A 15,178-nucleotide genomic window follows, 5' to 3' on the forward strand; every position below is an offset into this window, starting at 1 on the left:
AAATGGAATTGCAAACATTATTTATGAGCGTTCCAATGCAAAGCAAGGCCACACAATTATTCAAATTATCCAAAATACGATGTCCCAGCTGACAGACATGAAGTTATTATACTTTTGACATATGAAATGAATTTAATTTTTTCAAAATTTTAACTCAAAAGTAGACATGACAGCAAAATTGTTTAATGTACAGAGTGAATAGAATAATAAATTTAAGAATAAGTGGCAAGAATTATGGCCTTCAAACGTCACACGCTGCCCGAATGTTGCTCTGCGGTATTTTGGCCCATTCCCGGCGAAGCGCTTGCTTGAAGTGATCTACACTTTGATATTTTTTTGTGCCAATCTTGCTTTCCAAAATACTTCAAACACAATAGTCCAACGGATTGGTATCCGGAGATTTTGGTGGACATTGTGCACTCGAAATGAACCTCATTGAGTCCTGTTACAATGTCCAAGGTCTGCGGCCAAAATGTTTGCGAGCCCAAGGCTCTAATACATCCTCCAGAATATTTTCGCGATAATATTCGGTTTTTATTCTGATGCCACGGTCGATTAATACGAGCGGAGAGCAACCATCGGCTGTTATGGCGGCCCCACCATCACCATGGTCGGCGCTTGAGTTCTGGTGGCCAACCGAAGGTGAACATTTTCACCTGACCTCTTTGGCAAGTAAACACGATCAGTTTGTTTGTTTACAAACTGCTGGACAACGAATGTTTTCTCATCGGAGAAAACCAAATTCGCCAGTTTATCACTTTCGGGCAAGCGTAGCAACTCTTTAGCTCTTTTAAGTCTATTTTCTTTCTGTTGCGGTGTAAGTTGCGGTCGTGCACTTTTTGGAATTTCAATGGCTTTACCCCCAGCTAATTTTTCACTATTTGCCGAATGGAATATTGCGATATGTTCAGCTCACGAGTCATATTTCGGCCACTGCGACGCGGGTTTCGATCAAGTCGCTTCTTTACTTTTAGCACCATTTCTGCTGATGTTGCTGTTTTTTTCCGTCCACTTCATTGACTTCGGGCTACGCTACCAATATCACGGTAACGAGTGGATGGTACGAGACACAAAAGATTTATTCACATTTAAATGCTGGAGTGCCCTTACGATAGCATCTTGTGGTTTCCATCCAAATATAAAGAAATCACACTATCACGCTTGATAATAATAACTTTTTTTTACCGGAAAATTCTCACCAAAATGCTTTTGTAAGTTTGTAAACAAAATAATGAGCTGTCGCTGGAATAATTTTAACAGCTGTCGGACAAGTGGCTTTGGAATGACAGCAGTCTGAAGTTGGTTGCAGTTTTTTCATCTCATCCCGTATACCTAAAATGAACGGATTCCAAGGAATCTTGATCTGAAAATGTCCAAAATGTTGAAGAGGGGGAACTTGCGCCTTTATTTAAATTACTTCACGATCTAAATTTCAAAAACATGATCTTGTGGATTTTTTGTGTATTTATTAAAAAAATTGAATTTTGTTGCTAGGTTTTCAAGGACTATCAGATCAATGATTGTGGATTTTTGAAAAAAAAAAAAAAAAAAACAAGTAAAATATCTTAAAAATACCGAATGTAGCCTTTATATTACGGTCTATACGACGACGTGGACCTGCATAGGCAACTTTTGTCATTCAAATGCAAAACTTAAAAAAAAAATCGGTGAATAATGTAGCTATAATCAGCAAAATACCGAATATAGGGAGATACCATTATATGTTGGCTATACCAAAACGTGACCCTGCACAGACAATTTTCTGTCTTAGATTGTAGTATCCATTACTAATTACGAATACAAATTAATATATACTTTGTGGGGTCTAAAATGTGGTGTTACAAATGGAATGACAAACTTCCTCCATACTATGGCGGAGGGAATAAAAAAACAATTATTGTGGAATCACGTATTTTCTAAAGAATATTTGTTAGGACTATCAAAGCTATAATCGTGGATTTTTGAAAGAATATTTTTCGAGAAGGACTATCAAAGCAATAATCGTGGATTTTTAAAGAATATTTTTCAAGGAATTCCAAAGCAATAATTGTGGATTTATTAAAGAATATTTTTTAGGGCTATCAAAGCAATGATCGTGGATTTTTTGAAGAATATTTTTCAAGGACTGTCAAAGCTTAAATCGTGGATTTTTGAATGAATATTTTTCAAGGGCTATCAAAGCAATGATAGTGGATTTTTTCCAGAATATTTTTTGAGAACTGTGGAAGCAAAAGTCGTGGATTTTTAAGAATATTTTTTAAGCACCAACAAAGTACGAATCGCGTAGTTTCTAAAAAATATTTTTCAAGGATCAATAAAGCACGAATCGGCGATTTTCTGAAGAATGTTTGTTAGGACTATCATAGCGATAACCTTGGATTGTTTGAAAAATATTTTTCAAGGGCTATCAAATGATCGAAATTTTTTAAAACGTATTTTTTAAGGACTAACAATGCAATAATCGTGGATTTTTAAAGAAAGACTATTGAAGAAATTATTATTAATTTTTATAGAATATTTTTAAAGACTATTAAAGAAATAATTGTGGATTTTTTTAAAGTATTTTCAAGGACTATTAAAACAATAATCGTGGATTATTATAGAATATTTTTAAAGACTATCAAATCAATAATTGTGGATTTTTTTGAAGATATTTTTCAAGGACTATCAAAGCAATAATCGTGGATTTTTATAGAATATTTTTCAAGGAATGTCAAAGCAATAATCGTGGATTTTTATAGAATATTTTTAAAGACTATCAAAGCAATAATTGTGGAATTTTTTAAAGAGTATTTTTCATGGGCCAACGAAGCAATAATCATGGAATTTTTAAAGAATATTTTCAAGGATCAAAAAGCAGTAATCTTGGATTACTTGAAGAATATTTTTCAAGGACTATCCAAGGAATAATTGTGGAATTTTTTAAAGAGTATTAATTAAGGACTATCATAGCAATAATCGTGGAGTTTTTAAGGAATATTTTTCAAGAACTATCTAAAAAATAATCTTGCAGTTTTTAAATAATATTTTTCAAAGGACAACAAAGCAATAATCGTGGATTACTTGAAGAATATTTTTCAAGGATTATCAAAGCAATAATCTTGGATTGTTTGAAGAATATTTTTTAAGGACTATCTACGGAATAATTGTGGATTTGTTAAAGAATATTTTTCAAGGACTATCAAAGCAAGAAAAGTGGATTTTTTGAAGAATAGTTTTCTAAGAAATATTAAAGCAAGAATCGTGGGGTTTTCGAGAATTCCATGGTCCTTCACATAAAAAATCCTGCACTTGTTAAAACCTATTTTTCTAAGACCAGTCTCCAAAAAAAAAAAACACACAATTTATTATTTAGAAGAAATAAATTAGTTAAAAGTTTTTATTTCAAAAAAAAAAAAAATTAAAATACATACATACATAAATGTTTAAATACGTACATACATATTTTTGTTTTCATTATAATTCGATAGTTATAGATTAAATTATGACAAGTTCTGTTTGTTGTTTTTCGGTTTTTATTCTTCGACTACACTCTCATTGGCAAAAGTTTACCACCAAGCCACTCTCCGCTATCAATTGAGAGGAATGGATGGATGTTTTACAAACTTTTGCCAAAGGATTGTAGAGAAAATCAAAATTAAATTAAAAAGATACATTAAGAAAGTGTTTAGGTGTTTGTGTGTGTGAGTGAGTTTTTAAGTGTGTAGGTGTGTATTTATTTACGTTTGTTTATAGGATTGCTTTGCTATACAATTAAAATACACAGTTTACAAAATTATAGATTAATTAAAAAAAAGTTTATCACCTGAGGGCGTTAGCTAAGTATAAAATTACATAAGGGCTACAAAGCTAACCTAAAAAAACAGTTAAAAAGGGTTTTCATTTGTTAGCAAAGTGTGAGAAGAGATTTAGTTAAGACCCACATACCATAGCTAGTTGTTGTATTCATTGTTAGGATTCTCTTTAAGCTGTCATTTTTTTCTAGTGTAAAAATTTAACAGAGATTTTGGGGGGCAGGGGTAATATTTACCCTTCCCCCAAATATCTCTGCGATATTAGAGGGTTTTTATTATTATTATTAATGTTATTAGTTTCTTTTATTCTATAGAAAGTTACTTGAGAAAAAAAACCCTGTAATATCTTTTTTAAGTTAAGTGCTGAGTTTTCTAATCGAAAAAAAGGACTTGCTTTTCAATTAATATTAAAATTATTTTATAGACTTTTTTCTTTATAAATTATATATAAGTATATCGCGTCTATATATATGTAGTAGTCTAAACTTAAAAATATTTGATTGTTTTTTGTTGTTTAAATCAAAATTATCATCTTTTGTTTATGGAAGGCAGCTAAACTTGTTTTGTGACTTATCATCTAAACTAAGCGAACAAAAAATATTGACTTCTTTTTTTTTTGTTTTGAGGAAATAAAATATTTTAATTTTTTAGCATTACTTATGTTTGTTGGTTTTTTAAACACTTTTAGTGTTCCTTTAAGGGAGAAAATTTGGAATTTTTAGATTTTTTGTTTGTCGACAAATTGTTGGTTTTTGGAGCCTAAATACAAAAACATACACAGATGTTTATCCTTAGTTGTATTGTTGTGTTCTTGTTCTATTACTAAATTTGGAAGAGGACAAAGAATGTGGCTGCTTAACTGCTATGCGAGAAGGCTGTGTTTGTATAGGGACCACTGTAAATGCTGCTGCCCGAGTTCGATACAGTCTTGGTGCTGCGTCGGGCCATTATACACAGGACGGCGGCTACAACGGCCAACATGAGAATAAGGCCAGCTATAGCTATGGCAATGGCAAAGGTGCGTTGGGAGACACACAGGGCATCCTCCAGTGTCTGGAAAGGAAGAAGGAAAAAATTAATTTAAAAAGTATTCAGATAAAAAAATATAAAATTAACAATGTGATCTTTTTTTTAGAAAATATCTTTTAATTTTTGGCTTTTTAATTAATTTTAATTAATTTTGTCATTCCGCTTGTAACACCTCGAAATATATATTCTTGATCAGCATAAAATTCTATGTCGATTTAGCGATGTCCGTCCGTATGTCCGTCAGTGGAAATCACTCTAGCATTCGAACGAAATGAAGTAGGTTGATAAAATTTTACTCAAATGTGAATGGTATTGAAAATGGGTCATGTAGGTTCATGTTTAGGTATAGTCCCCATATAAAGGTACCTCCCTTTTTTCGGCATTTTGATGCTTTTAGCGACATTATTCACCGGAATTGTTTCAAACTCGATGTTTGAAGTTCATAATAAATAATACAGCCTTAGGAAGAAAATTGTTTGAGCAGGTCCACGTCTTCGTATAGCCCCAGTATAACGGTACCTCCCCATATTCGGTATTTTGATGATTTTAGCGACATTATTCACCGGAATTGTTTCAAATTTGGTATTTAAAGTTCGTAATGGATAGTAAATTCTGAGACAGAAAATTGTCTGTGCAGGTCCACGTCTTCGTATAGCCCCCATATACCAATACCCCCGTGATATTCGGTATTTTGGTAATTTAAGCGACATTAATAACCGGATTTGTTTCAAATTTGGTATTTGAAGTTCGTAATGGATACTACAGCCTAAGACAGAAAATTGTCTGTGCAGGTCTACGTCTTCGTATAGCTTCCATATAACGGCACTTCTCGATATTCGGTATTTTGATGATTTTAACGACTTATTCACCGGAATTGTTTCAAATTTAGTGTTTGATGTTCGTAATGGATCTACAGCCTATGACAGAAAGTTATCTGTACAGGTCTTCGTATAGCCCCAATATAACGGTACCTCCCCATATTCGGTATTTGGATGATTTTAGCTACATTATTCACCGATTTCTTTTCACATTTCGTATTTGAATATTGTAATAGCTTATGACAAAAGTTGCCTATGCAGATCCACGTCGTCGTATAGACCCTAATATAACGGCTACATTCGGTATTTTAAGATTTTAACAGAATGTTTAATGGATTTTATTTTTTTTAAATTGCTAAATTCGTTTCAAATGGTGTAGGGTATTAAAAGATCGGCCCGGTCAAAATTACAGCTTTTTTACTTGTTTATTTTATGCTTACAGGATTTCAGACAATACCAAATTTTGTTCAATTTCATACTTTTGGTACAATTCCAGAGATTTAGAACTTTTTTCCACTCAATACCAAATTAAATTCAATTTAGCACTTTTGAAACAATTATAGTACACATCCATCATAAACTCTATTAGTGTCCTTCATTCCAAATTTAAGAGTTCTAGCTTTACTATTTACAAAGACCGTTCTGCTATGAATTTCTAAAAACCTAGTCTATCTGACACCTTCAAACCAACAGTCACCCCTCATCCAAAATTGCAAGATTCCAGCTTCAGCCGTTTCGGTTGGGCGTTGATGAATCATTAAGTCAGTCAATCAATCACTTTACCCCTTTAGTAATATAGATATGTCTCTCTCCCTCTCTCTCTCACTCCATATTTTCCAATACTTACTCTCTCTTTTGATACAGAATCATCATCACCCTCTGTTATATCCACATTTTCATTAACATATAGGCCAGAAAAGACTTCAATGGTAGCTGGAGAACCTTCCTCGTCTTTGTTATCGTTATTGGCTTGTCGTTTGGGTCGTTTGCCTCCACAAAGAGGAGCCTGGAAGAATAAAATTCAAATATCATATCCTCTCTCTTTCTCTCTGTATTTAACTACAAATAAATCATGCTTACCATTTGACATTCGGGATCAACCAGGGGGCACAACTTCACATTACATTGATAATATACCGAGGTGGTGTAGGGAAATTTATGGGCCGGGAATGTGACATTGGCTGCCAATCTGTCAGAGGTGTAATTGAACTGGCCCATAATTTCATTATCCATGGGACAACTGAAAAAAATGGAATTTTGAAATTATCTGAAATACATAAATCGGTTATTATTATTCTTACCCATCCTCTCCCACCAAACGCTGTTCACCCCAACCCAAACCATCACGCACAATACAATCGGTCACATGCAATCCATATGTCTCCTGCTTATCAATGTTGATGACCAATGTCAAAGGATCTCCAATTTTCACATCATTCGCAATATGATGTTCGGCATTATAGATTTTCATGTGACAACCAGGCATGGGTATTTCATTTTCCATGTCACTATCATCGCTGCCGGCGGCGGCTGCATCATTTTCATCTTGCAAATAGACATCATCTTCATCGAAATTATCACCATTGGCACGATATTTATCCAGAGATCTGCCATAACCACGACGATCACCAGCGGTGCCATCGGCTTCGGCACTCTTCAGAGCTTGTGGCTTTTGGGCATATTTACCACCTACCACCTTTTGGTGGTGATGGGGTTTTTTACCACTCATGGCGGCATCGCGTGACTTATACGAACAGCGTACATGATAACCACGACCAGCATCGGTTATCAGTTTCAAATGTGGCTGTAGGACAATTGTGTTGAAGAATTCAATGCCACCATCGTCCTGGAAGTAGAAGAAGGGGATGATTACGAATTAGTGAATATTTTAAGGATTGCCAGATGAGGATTTTTCAAGGAACATATTTCAGGGAAAAATTATAAAAAAGTTTTTATTTAAGGGACAAATAGATAATCGTGGATTTAAAAAAGTTACAAGGATCATCAAGGATTTTTTAAACAATATTTTCAAAAATTATCAGAGAAATAATCATGGATTTTTTTAATTTAAGGATCATCGGAGCTGTAACCGTAGACTTAAAAAAGCTTGCATGGATCATCATGGATTTTTAAAGTATTATTTTTTAAGAATTTTCAGACAAATAATAGTGAATTTTTTAAAAACATTTTTGAAGGACCATGGGACCTCTAATCGTGGTCTTTAGAAAAATCAAAGGACCAGTCGAGCTAAATTCGTCGGTTCGTTGGTTTTTTCTTCAAGGGAAGGGTTGAGCTTTAAAGTTGGATTTTTTAAACATTTTCGGGACCAGCAGAATTAATTTCAACAAATGTTTTCAAGGGAACAGCAGACCTATTGTTGTGGAGTTAAAAAAAAACAAACAAATAAAAAAGCTGTTAGTTCGGCCGAGCGAACTTCACCATTTGCTACGAATTTGGCAATTTTCAAAAAAATAAAATCCATTAAAAATTATGTTAAAATTTTAAAAATAGCGAATGTAAACATTTGGGTCTATACGACAACGTGGACCTGCATAAGCAACTTCTGTCATAAGCGAAACTTGAAAAAAAATCGATAAATAATGTAGCTTATATTATCAAAATACCGAATATCCGGGGGGGGGGGGGGGGGGTTGTGTGTTATACCATAATATGGGGGCTATACGAAGACGTGGACCTGCACAGACAGGCTTTAATATCCATTACGACCTTCGAATACCAAATTTGAAGCGATTCCGGTGAATAAAGTCGCTAAAATCATCAAAATACCGAATATCGTAATATGGGGGCTATACGAAGACATGTACCTGCACGAACAATTTTCTGTCATAGATTGTAGTACCCATTACGAACTTCAAATACCAAATTTGGAACAATTCCGGTGAATAATGTCGCTAAAATCGTCAAAATTCCTAATATCGGGAGGTACCGTTATATAGGAGCTATACGAAGACGTGGACCTGCACAGACAATTTTCTGTCAAAGGCTGTAGTATCCATTACGAACTTCAAATACCAAATTTGAAACGATTTCGGTGAATAATGTAGCTAAAATCATCAAAATACCGAATATGGGGAGGTACCGTTATATGGGGGCTATACCAAAACGTGGACCTACATGGTCCATTTTCAATACCAAGTCCTGCAGACTAATATACATTTGAGTTAAATTTTATTAACCTATTTCATTTCGTTCGGAAGCTAGAGTGATTTCCACAGACGGATAGACGGACGGACATCGCAAAATCGACATAGAATACCGAATATAGGCAGGTACCGTTATATGGGGGCTATACCAAAACGTGGACCTACATCACCCATTTTCAATACCAAGTCCTGCAGACATAATATACAGACATATATATATATATATATATATATATATATATATATATATATATATATATATATATATATATATATATCTTTTTCTTCTTCCTATCAAAATATATATCTTTTTCTTCTTCCTATCAAATTCTCTTATTCTTGCTGCTTAAATAATTATGATTTTCTTCTTTAAATTTCAAGCAAATGCGAAGATATCTAAAAGATAAACACCAAAGATCATTATCACAACTCTAAAGCAAATCACTTTTTTTTTCCATAATCCCCCTCCCACTATTTATTTCAACGGCAACAAGAATACATCAAATAAAAGACAGTCCGTATGTTTCTTTTTCTCCTTCTTCTCCAAATTTACACACTTCCTGGAAGACAAGCCATTACAAAATAAATGCCTTAGGGGCTTAGGAAGTATCTCATTTGGATGATGTCAGAAAAGCACAACTTCTACACAGTCTATAATTCCAAAATACATTGGAGCTGGTCATCATTTTGGGAAGATAGCACACACGCTAGAGATGAATAGCTAGTTTGCCAACTTGTTTGCTTTGTGCTTCTATTTTTTCTCTCTCTCTCTCCATCTTTTTATTATATTCTTTATCTATCATTAAATTTTTATGGTTAACTTAGTGTGACGAATAGAATATGTTGATTAAGGCTAATTCATCAAAAGGGAAACGCTTGGTTTGATTCTTTGGAAATTTGAGAAAAAATTCTCCGGGGATTTAGAACATTTCCTGTGGAGTTTGAAATGATGTTTTGCCAAAATTGTGTATTTTGTTCCCTTGTTATTTAGATTTACCGGGGAAAATGAAACATTTTTGATTAGGTTTAATTACTTTTGGAAATGAGGTAATTATGAGAATTTAAACAAAAGACTTAAGCAACGAACTTGACAAGTGTTGAGAGAGCGTCCAGAATGTCAGATTATTTATAGTGAAATGTGACGAATTCAAAGATTTTAATAAAGTAAACTAGAAAAATTAACAACATAATAATGATATGACAGAGGGTTTTCTTTTTAACAATATTAAGTTTAATGAGAATAAAAAAAAGTATTTTGAAAGGACTTTCAGAGCAATTATAGTGCATTTTTTTAAAAAGGATTTTTGAAGTACCGAATTATTTATAAACCGGAATATTTTTTAAAAATATTTTTTAAAAGAAAAGCAAAGTTGTATTCGTGTATAAAAAATAAGGACTTTAGCGTTTTTCTTTAATATTTTTAAAGCACCAGCATTTTTAAAAGAAAAAATTATAATCCTGTATTTTTAAAAAAATAAGGGACTATCACAAGAATATATATTTTTGAGAGTTGCCAGGGCAAAAACTTTGGATTTTTTTAAAAAAATATTTTGAAGGATTGTCGATATTTGAAAAACATAGTTTACGAGAATTTTAAAGGCAATATTCATGGATATAAAAAAATAATAAAATGTTAAGGTCATTCAAGGCAGGAATAGGGGATGTAGACAAAATTATTTTTAAAGACTTTAAAGAAAATAATTGTGGTTTAAAAAATAATTTGATGGATCGTGGATTTATTATGAAAAAATATATTTTTATTCACATTCAACTCAATAATCGTGGATTTAAAACAATATATATTTTTTTAAGGAATTTCATGGCAATAACTTTGGATACAAAAAACATATTTTGGGTATGGAACAAGGATTTTTTTAAGGAATTTCATGGCAATAACTTTGGATACAAAAAACATATTTTGGGTATGGAACAAGGATCGTGGATTTGTTTAAAAAAAATACGGACTGTCAAGGTAATAATATTTAATTTTTTGTAAATATGGAATATTAACAAGCATTTCTTAAGGACTTCCATAACTACGGAAAATTATTATTCTGGAACTTTTAAATCGTGGATTTTTAAAAAAATATTTTTGAAGAACTTAGTATTAATATTAATAAAAATACTTTGGAGGGACCTACAATAGTAATTTTATATCCTACGCCATACTGTGCTACAGGGTATTATGTTTTTGTACATTTGTTTGTAATATGCAGAAGGAAACGAAATAGACCCATGGTTCCCTTTTGATGAACTTCAAAGAATCGCATTATGAGTCGCTTTATGCATTTTCGCCCGTCCGTCCATGTATTTTTGCAAAGAAAGTACAGGTCGCATTAATTGTCCGATTTTGGATTAAATTTTCCACAACTCATTTGTTTGGACATATTGAAATTTTTGAAAATCGGTTCAATTTTTGATATAGCTCCCGTATAAACTTTTGTCCGATTTCAATTTTATTGTGCGCCATATGTGTAAAATTTATCCAAATTGGAAGTATTTCGACACATCCAACCCAATTCAGTCTAGATATGGCCACAGCTTCCATATTGTATATGTTTCATCCGATTTGATATTTCGGTCCCTCACATTCGAAATATGCATTTAAAATATGATATTTGTTACCAGATATCATATACAGGGTGAGATAAAAAAAACTGCAACAAAGTCAAATGCCATAATTTTAAATTTTTTTTAAATTTTATCAAATAAAAGCAAAACCAGTAAAGAAAGTCCTAAAGTCGGGCGGGGCCGATTTTATGATACCCTACACCACTTTGCTAATTTAGTTGAGCTCCACTTAATAATTAAAAGTTTTTATGGGAGAATTCAATCATACACGCTATGATTATAATTATAATTTAAAATTCAAAGGACTAAATATGCCGAAGCATTTGTATCTTTTAAATTCGGACTTGTATTGCCCATTTGGTGCAAAATTAATTTGAAATCAGATAAAGATATATATGGGAACTATATCCAAATCTGAACCGATCTCGATAAAATTTGGCAAAGATATTTCTGAGCTGTATTTGATATATTTCCCTGAATATCGTTGTTACGGAGTGCATATTACGGCTGTAGGTAACAAATACAACAAATCGGATGAATAATATATATGGGAGCTACAGCTATATCTGAACCGATCTTCACCAAATTTGGCATACTACCTTCTAGACTAAATTCGGTCGTATGTGCCAAATTCCATCCCATTTGGGCAAATATTAGACGTTTGGTGCACAATAAAAAGTAAATCGGACGAAGTTATATATGGGAGCTATATCCAAATCTGAACCGATCTCGATAAAATTTAGCAAAGGTATTTCTGAGCTGCATTTGATATATTTCCCCAAATATTGTTGTTACAGAGTGCATATTACGGCTGCGGAGGACAAAAATAACAAATCGGATGAACAATATATATGGGAGCTATAGCTATATCTGAACCGATTTCGATCAATTTGGCATACTTATTTTCAGGCCTAATTTGGTTGTATGTGCAAAATTTCATACTATTCGGGCTAATATTACACGTTTGGTGCACAATAAAAGGCAAATCGGACGAAGATATATATGGGAGCTATATATAAATTTTTACCGATTATCTCCAATTTCAATAGGGTTCGTCCTTGGGCCAAACAAATGTTGTTTGCAAAGTTTCATCTCAATCGGATAATAAATGCGACCTGCATTTTGTTCACAAGAATACATGGACAGACGGACGGACGGACAGACGGACTGACATGCATAAATCAACTCAGAAAGTGATTCTATGCAGATCATCAAAAGGAACTATGGGTCTATCTCGTTTCCTTTTGCCTGTTACAAACAAATGCACAAAGACATAATACCCTGACCACCTTGTGGTGTAGGGTATAAAAAGGGGGAAATTTGACAGTTCACGACTTTCGGCCAAGCGAAGCAACTCTCTAGCTCTTATGAGTCTATTTTCTTTCTGTTGCGGTGTAAGTGCTTGCACTTTTTGGAATTTCCATGGGCTTTACCCGAGCCCATTTTTAATATTTGCCGAATGGAATATTGCGATATGTTCAGCTCACGAGCCATATTTCGGCCACTGCGACGCGGGTTTCGATCAAGTCGCTTCTTTACTTTTCAAACCATTGCTGCTGACGTTGCTGTTTTCTTCCGTCCACTTCCTTGACATTTTCCAGCCAAATATAAAGAAATCTCACTATTACACTTGAATTCCATCAAGAATAACTTTTTTCTGGAAAATTCTCACCAAAATGCTTTTGTACGCTTGTAAACCATATAATGAGCTGTCACTGGAATAATTTTAACATTTGTCCGACGAGTGACTTGGAAACATCAGCAGTCTGAAGTTGGTTGCCCGATTTTCAATTTTTTTAATTTAGTTTATAATGTTTAGTTCCTTTTTTATATCATATTTTTAATAAATTTTCCCAATTTTATCGTGATTTTTTACGAAAATATTGGAGGGCCTATCGGTCTAATAATTTGATAAATTCTAATGAATAATAGCTTGACTATGTGTCGGTATAATTATAGATTTTAAGGAAATTTATTCAAGGCAAAATCGTGGATTTCTACAATTTTTCAAGATCTAATCCCTATTTTTTACTAAAGTATTTTGGGGCATTTCTGTCCAACAATCGTGAAGTTTGATGAATAAGTTTTAATCAATTCTTAACTAGAGAATATCTTTTACCACCTTAAAGAGTTTCCTGCTTAATTTCTTTCACATTTTCTAGACGACCTTTTGTGCCTCTTCAACCTTTTGCTCTCTTCAATGAGAACAAATTTCCATGAGAATGTTCATTTTTATTCCACTGAATTTAAGCAAATTTTATATGTACCTCAAAAATATTATTTTACATATTGTCCCCGCTTGTAATGCCACACATAGCAATCGTACAAAGATTGCAAAGATGCTACAATGTAAGTCTCAGCTTTTGTGCATACAAACAAATTTAGTTCAAGTTGGGGAAAAGAGAAAAAAGAAACAACAAAACGGTAAAAAGATCCGTTTAATATTCGTGGTTGTCGTCATAATCTTGGCCATTGTTAACGGCGTCATTCTTTTCTCAGCACTGCTCTGTTCTATGGTTATGATTAATGTATAAAATGCAAATGGGCGAAAAAGAGGCAGACAAAAGAAGGAAAAAAGTAAACGGCATTACTTTAACTTCCTACAAGTGCCGTTAGTTTGTCCGTATTGTATTGTAATGCACTTTTATATTGTTCTACAATGAAGTTTTATTTTTTTTTGCCCGCTACATAATGACTGTGCTTTTTTCCATTCAATTTGGCTTTTCTTCAATTGGCAATGGGTTGTACTTGCCAGGAGGGGCACACATACATACATGCACAATTACATACATTGACACATATGTGATGCAGTTAAGCCAAAGTCATCTAGAAATAAATAGCCCTCAAGTAAAAGCTTATGTGTGGGTAGTTAGCAGGCAAATGGCCGTAGGCAAAAACAAAAGACTTAAGACACAAGCACGGAAAAGAGAATGAACGATTTTATTTATAAAACGGAGCGTACACCCACATGTAAGTTAAATATAATATATGCTTTATATAATATTTTGCTTCAATGTGGGAGTGTGTGTGTGTATCCGTTGTTCTTGTTCTAGTTATAGAACAATAGAACAGAGTCAAACAACCTCCTATGGACCAAACGGAAGGCTACGATATTTTATGGCATAAAATTAACAAAAATTAAATGGGATTATATAACAATAAATGCTATTAGATTTTTTGTGCCATTAAGGTGAGGTTCGTTTGACCTTCATTGTATGGGAGAATTTAAATTCAGAGTTTGGAAGACAAATGGGGATTCAAGTTGAGAACTTGAAAATATTATATAAGGGACACATCTCTAAAAGTTTTCATAAGTAGAAAACCCTCCTGGATGGTATTATATGTATAGAAGACGTGGTTCTATATAGAATTTAGATTTATACTTTGGATAATAAATGTGGATTTCGAATTAAAACTTTGAAATCTCTTATAAAAGATACATCCCTAATATTTTTTGATAGGTCGAAGACTCTTCTGGAGGGTATTATGTGCATAGAAGACAGTTTGCTAAAGAGAGAACCATTTTATGCTGCTGACAATGTATATCATTGAAAATAACTAAAAAATACCAATAAGGAAAAGCTAAAAGTCATGCTGGGCCGACTATATGATACCCTACACCACTATGCATATTTAGTAGTGCTCCCGTAACAAAATAATTTATTTGATTTAGATCATACCACCTATCAACCTATGGCTTTGGAGTAGCTATAACTTAGTTTCAGTGGGAACTAATATATGGGAGGCATATTCAATTCTGACTCGATTTTCACTAAATTGTATGTACTTGCTTCTAGACTGA

General features: G+C 33.2%; 1 protein-coding gene across 6 annotated transcripts in view; it reads right to left on the bottom strand.

Moving 5' to 3' along the window:
- Window positions 1–3,343: 3,343 nt before the first annotated feature.
- The window catches only part of LOC101893299 (Zona pellucida-like protein), a 133,825-nt gene continuing 121,990 nt past the window's right edge, over window positions 3,344–15,178 (bottom strand). For all 6 annotated transcript variants that reach the window (XM_059127804.1, XM_059127802.1, XM_059127805.1 and 3 more), the window contains exons 6-9: window positions 6,943–7,487; window positions 6,722–6,881; window positions 6,489–6,647; window positions 3,344–4,847 (exon numbers count right to left, since the gene is read on the bottom strand). In XM_059127804.1, the coding sequence (XP_058983787.1) occupies window positions 4,650–4,847; window positions 6,489–6,647; window positions 6,722–6,881; window positions 6,943–7,487 (1,062 nt within the window). In that variant the 3' untranslated portion in view covers window positions 3,344–4,649. The remainder of the gene's footprint in view (window positions 4,848–6,488; window positions 6,648–6,721; window positions 6,882–6,942; window positions 7,488–15,178) is intronic.

This window comes from Musca domestica, unplaced genomic scaffold, assembly GCF_030504385.1.
Source record: "Musca domestica strain aabys unplaced genomic scaffold, Musca_domestica.polishedcontigs.V.1.1 48, whole genome shotgun sequence".
Taxonomy (NCBI): Eukaryota; Metazoa; Arthropoda; class Insecta; order Diptera; family Muscidae; genus Musca; species Musca domestica.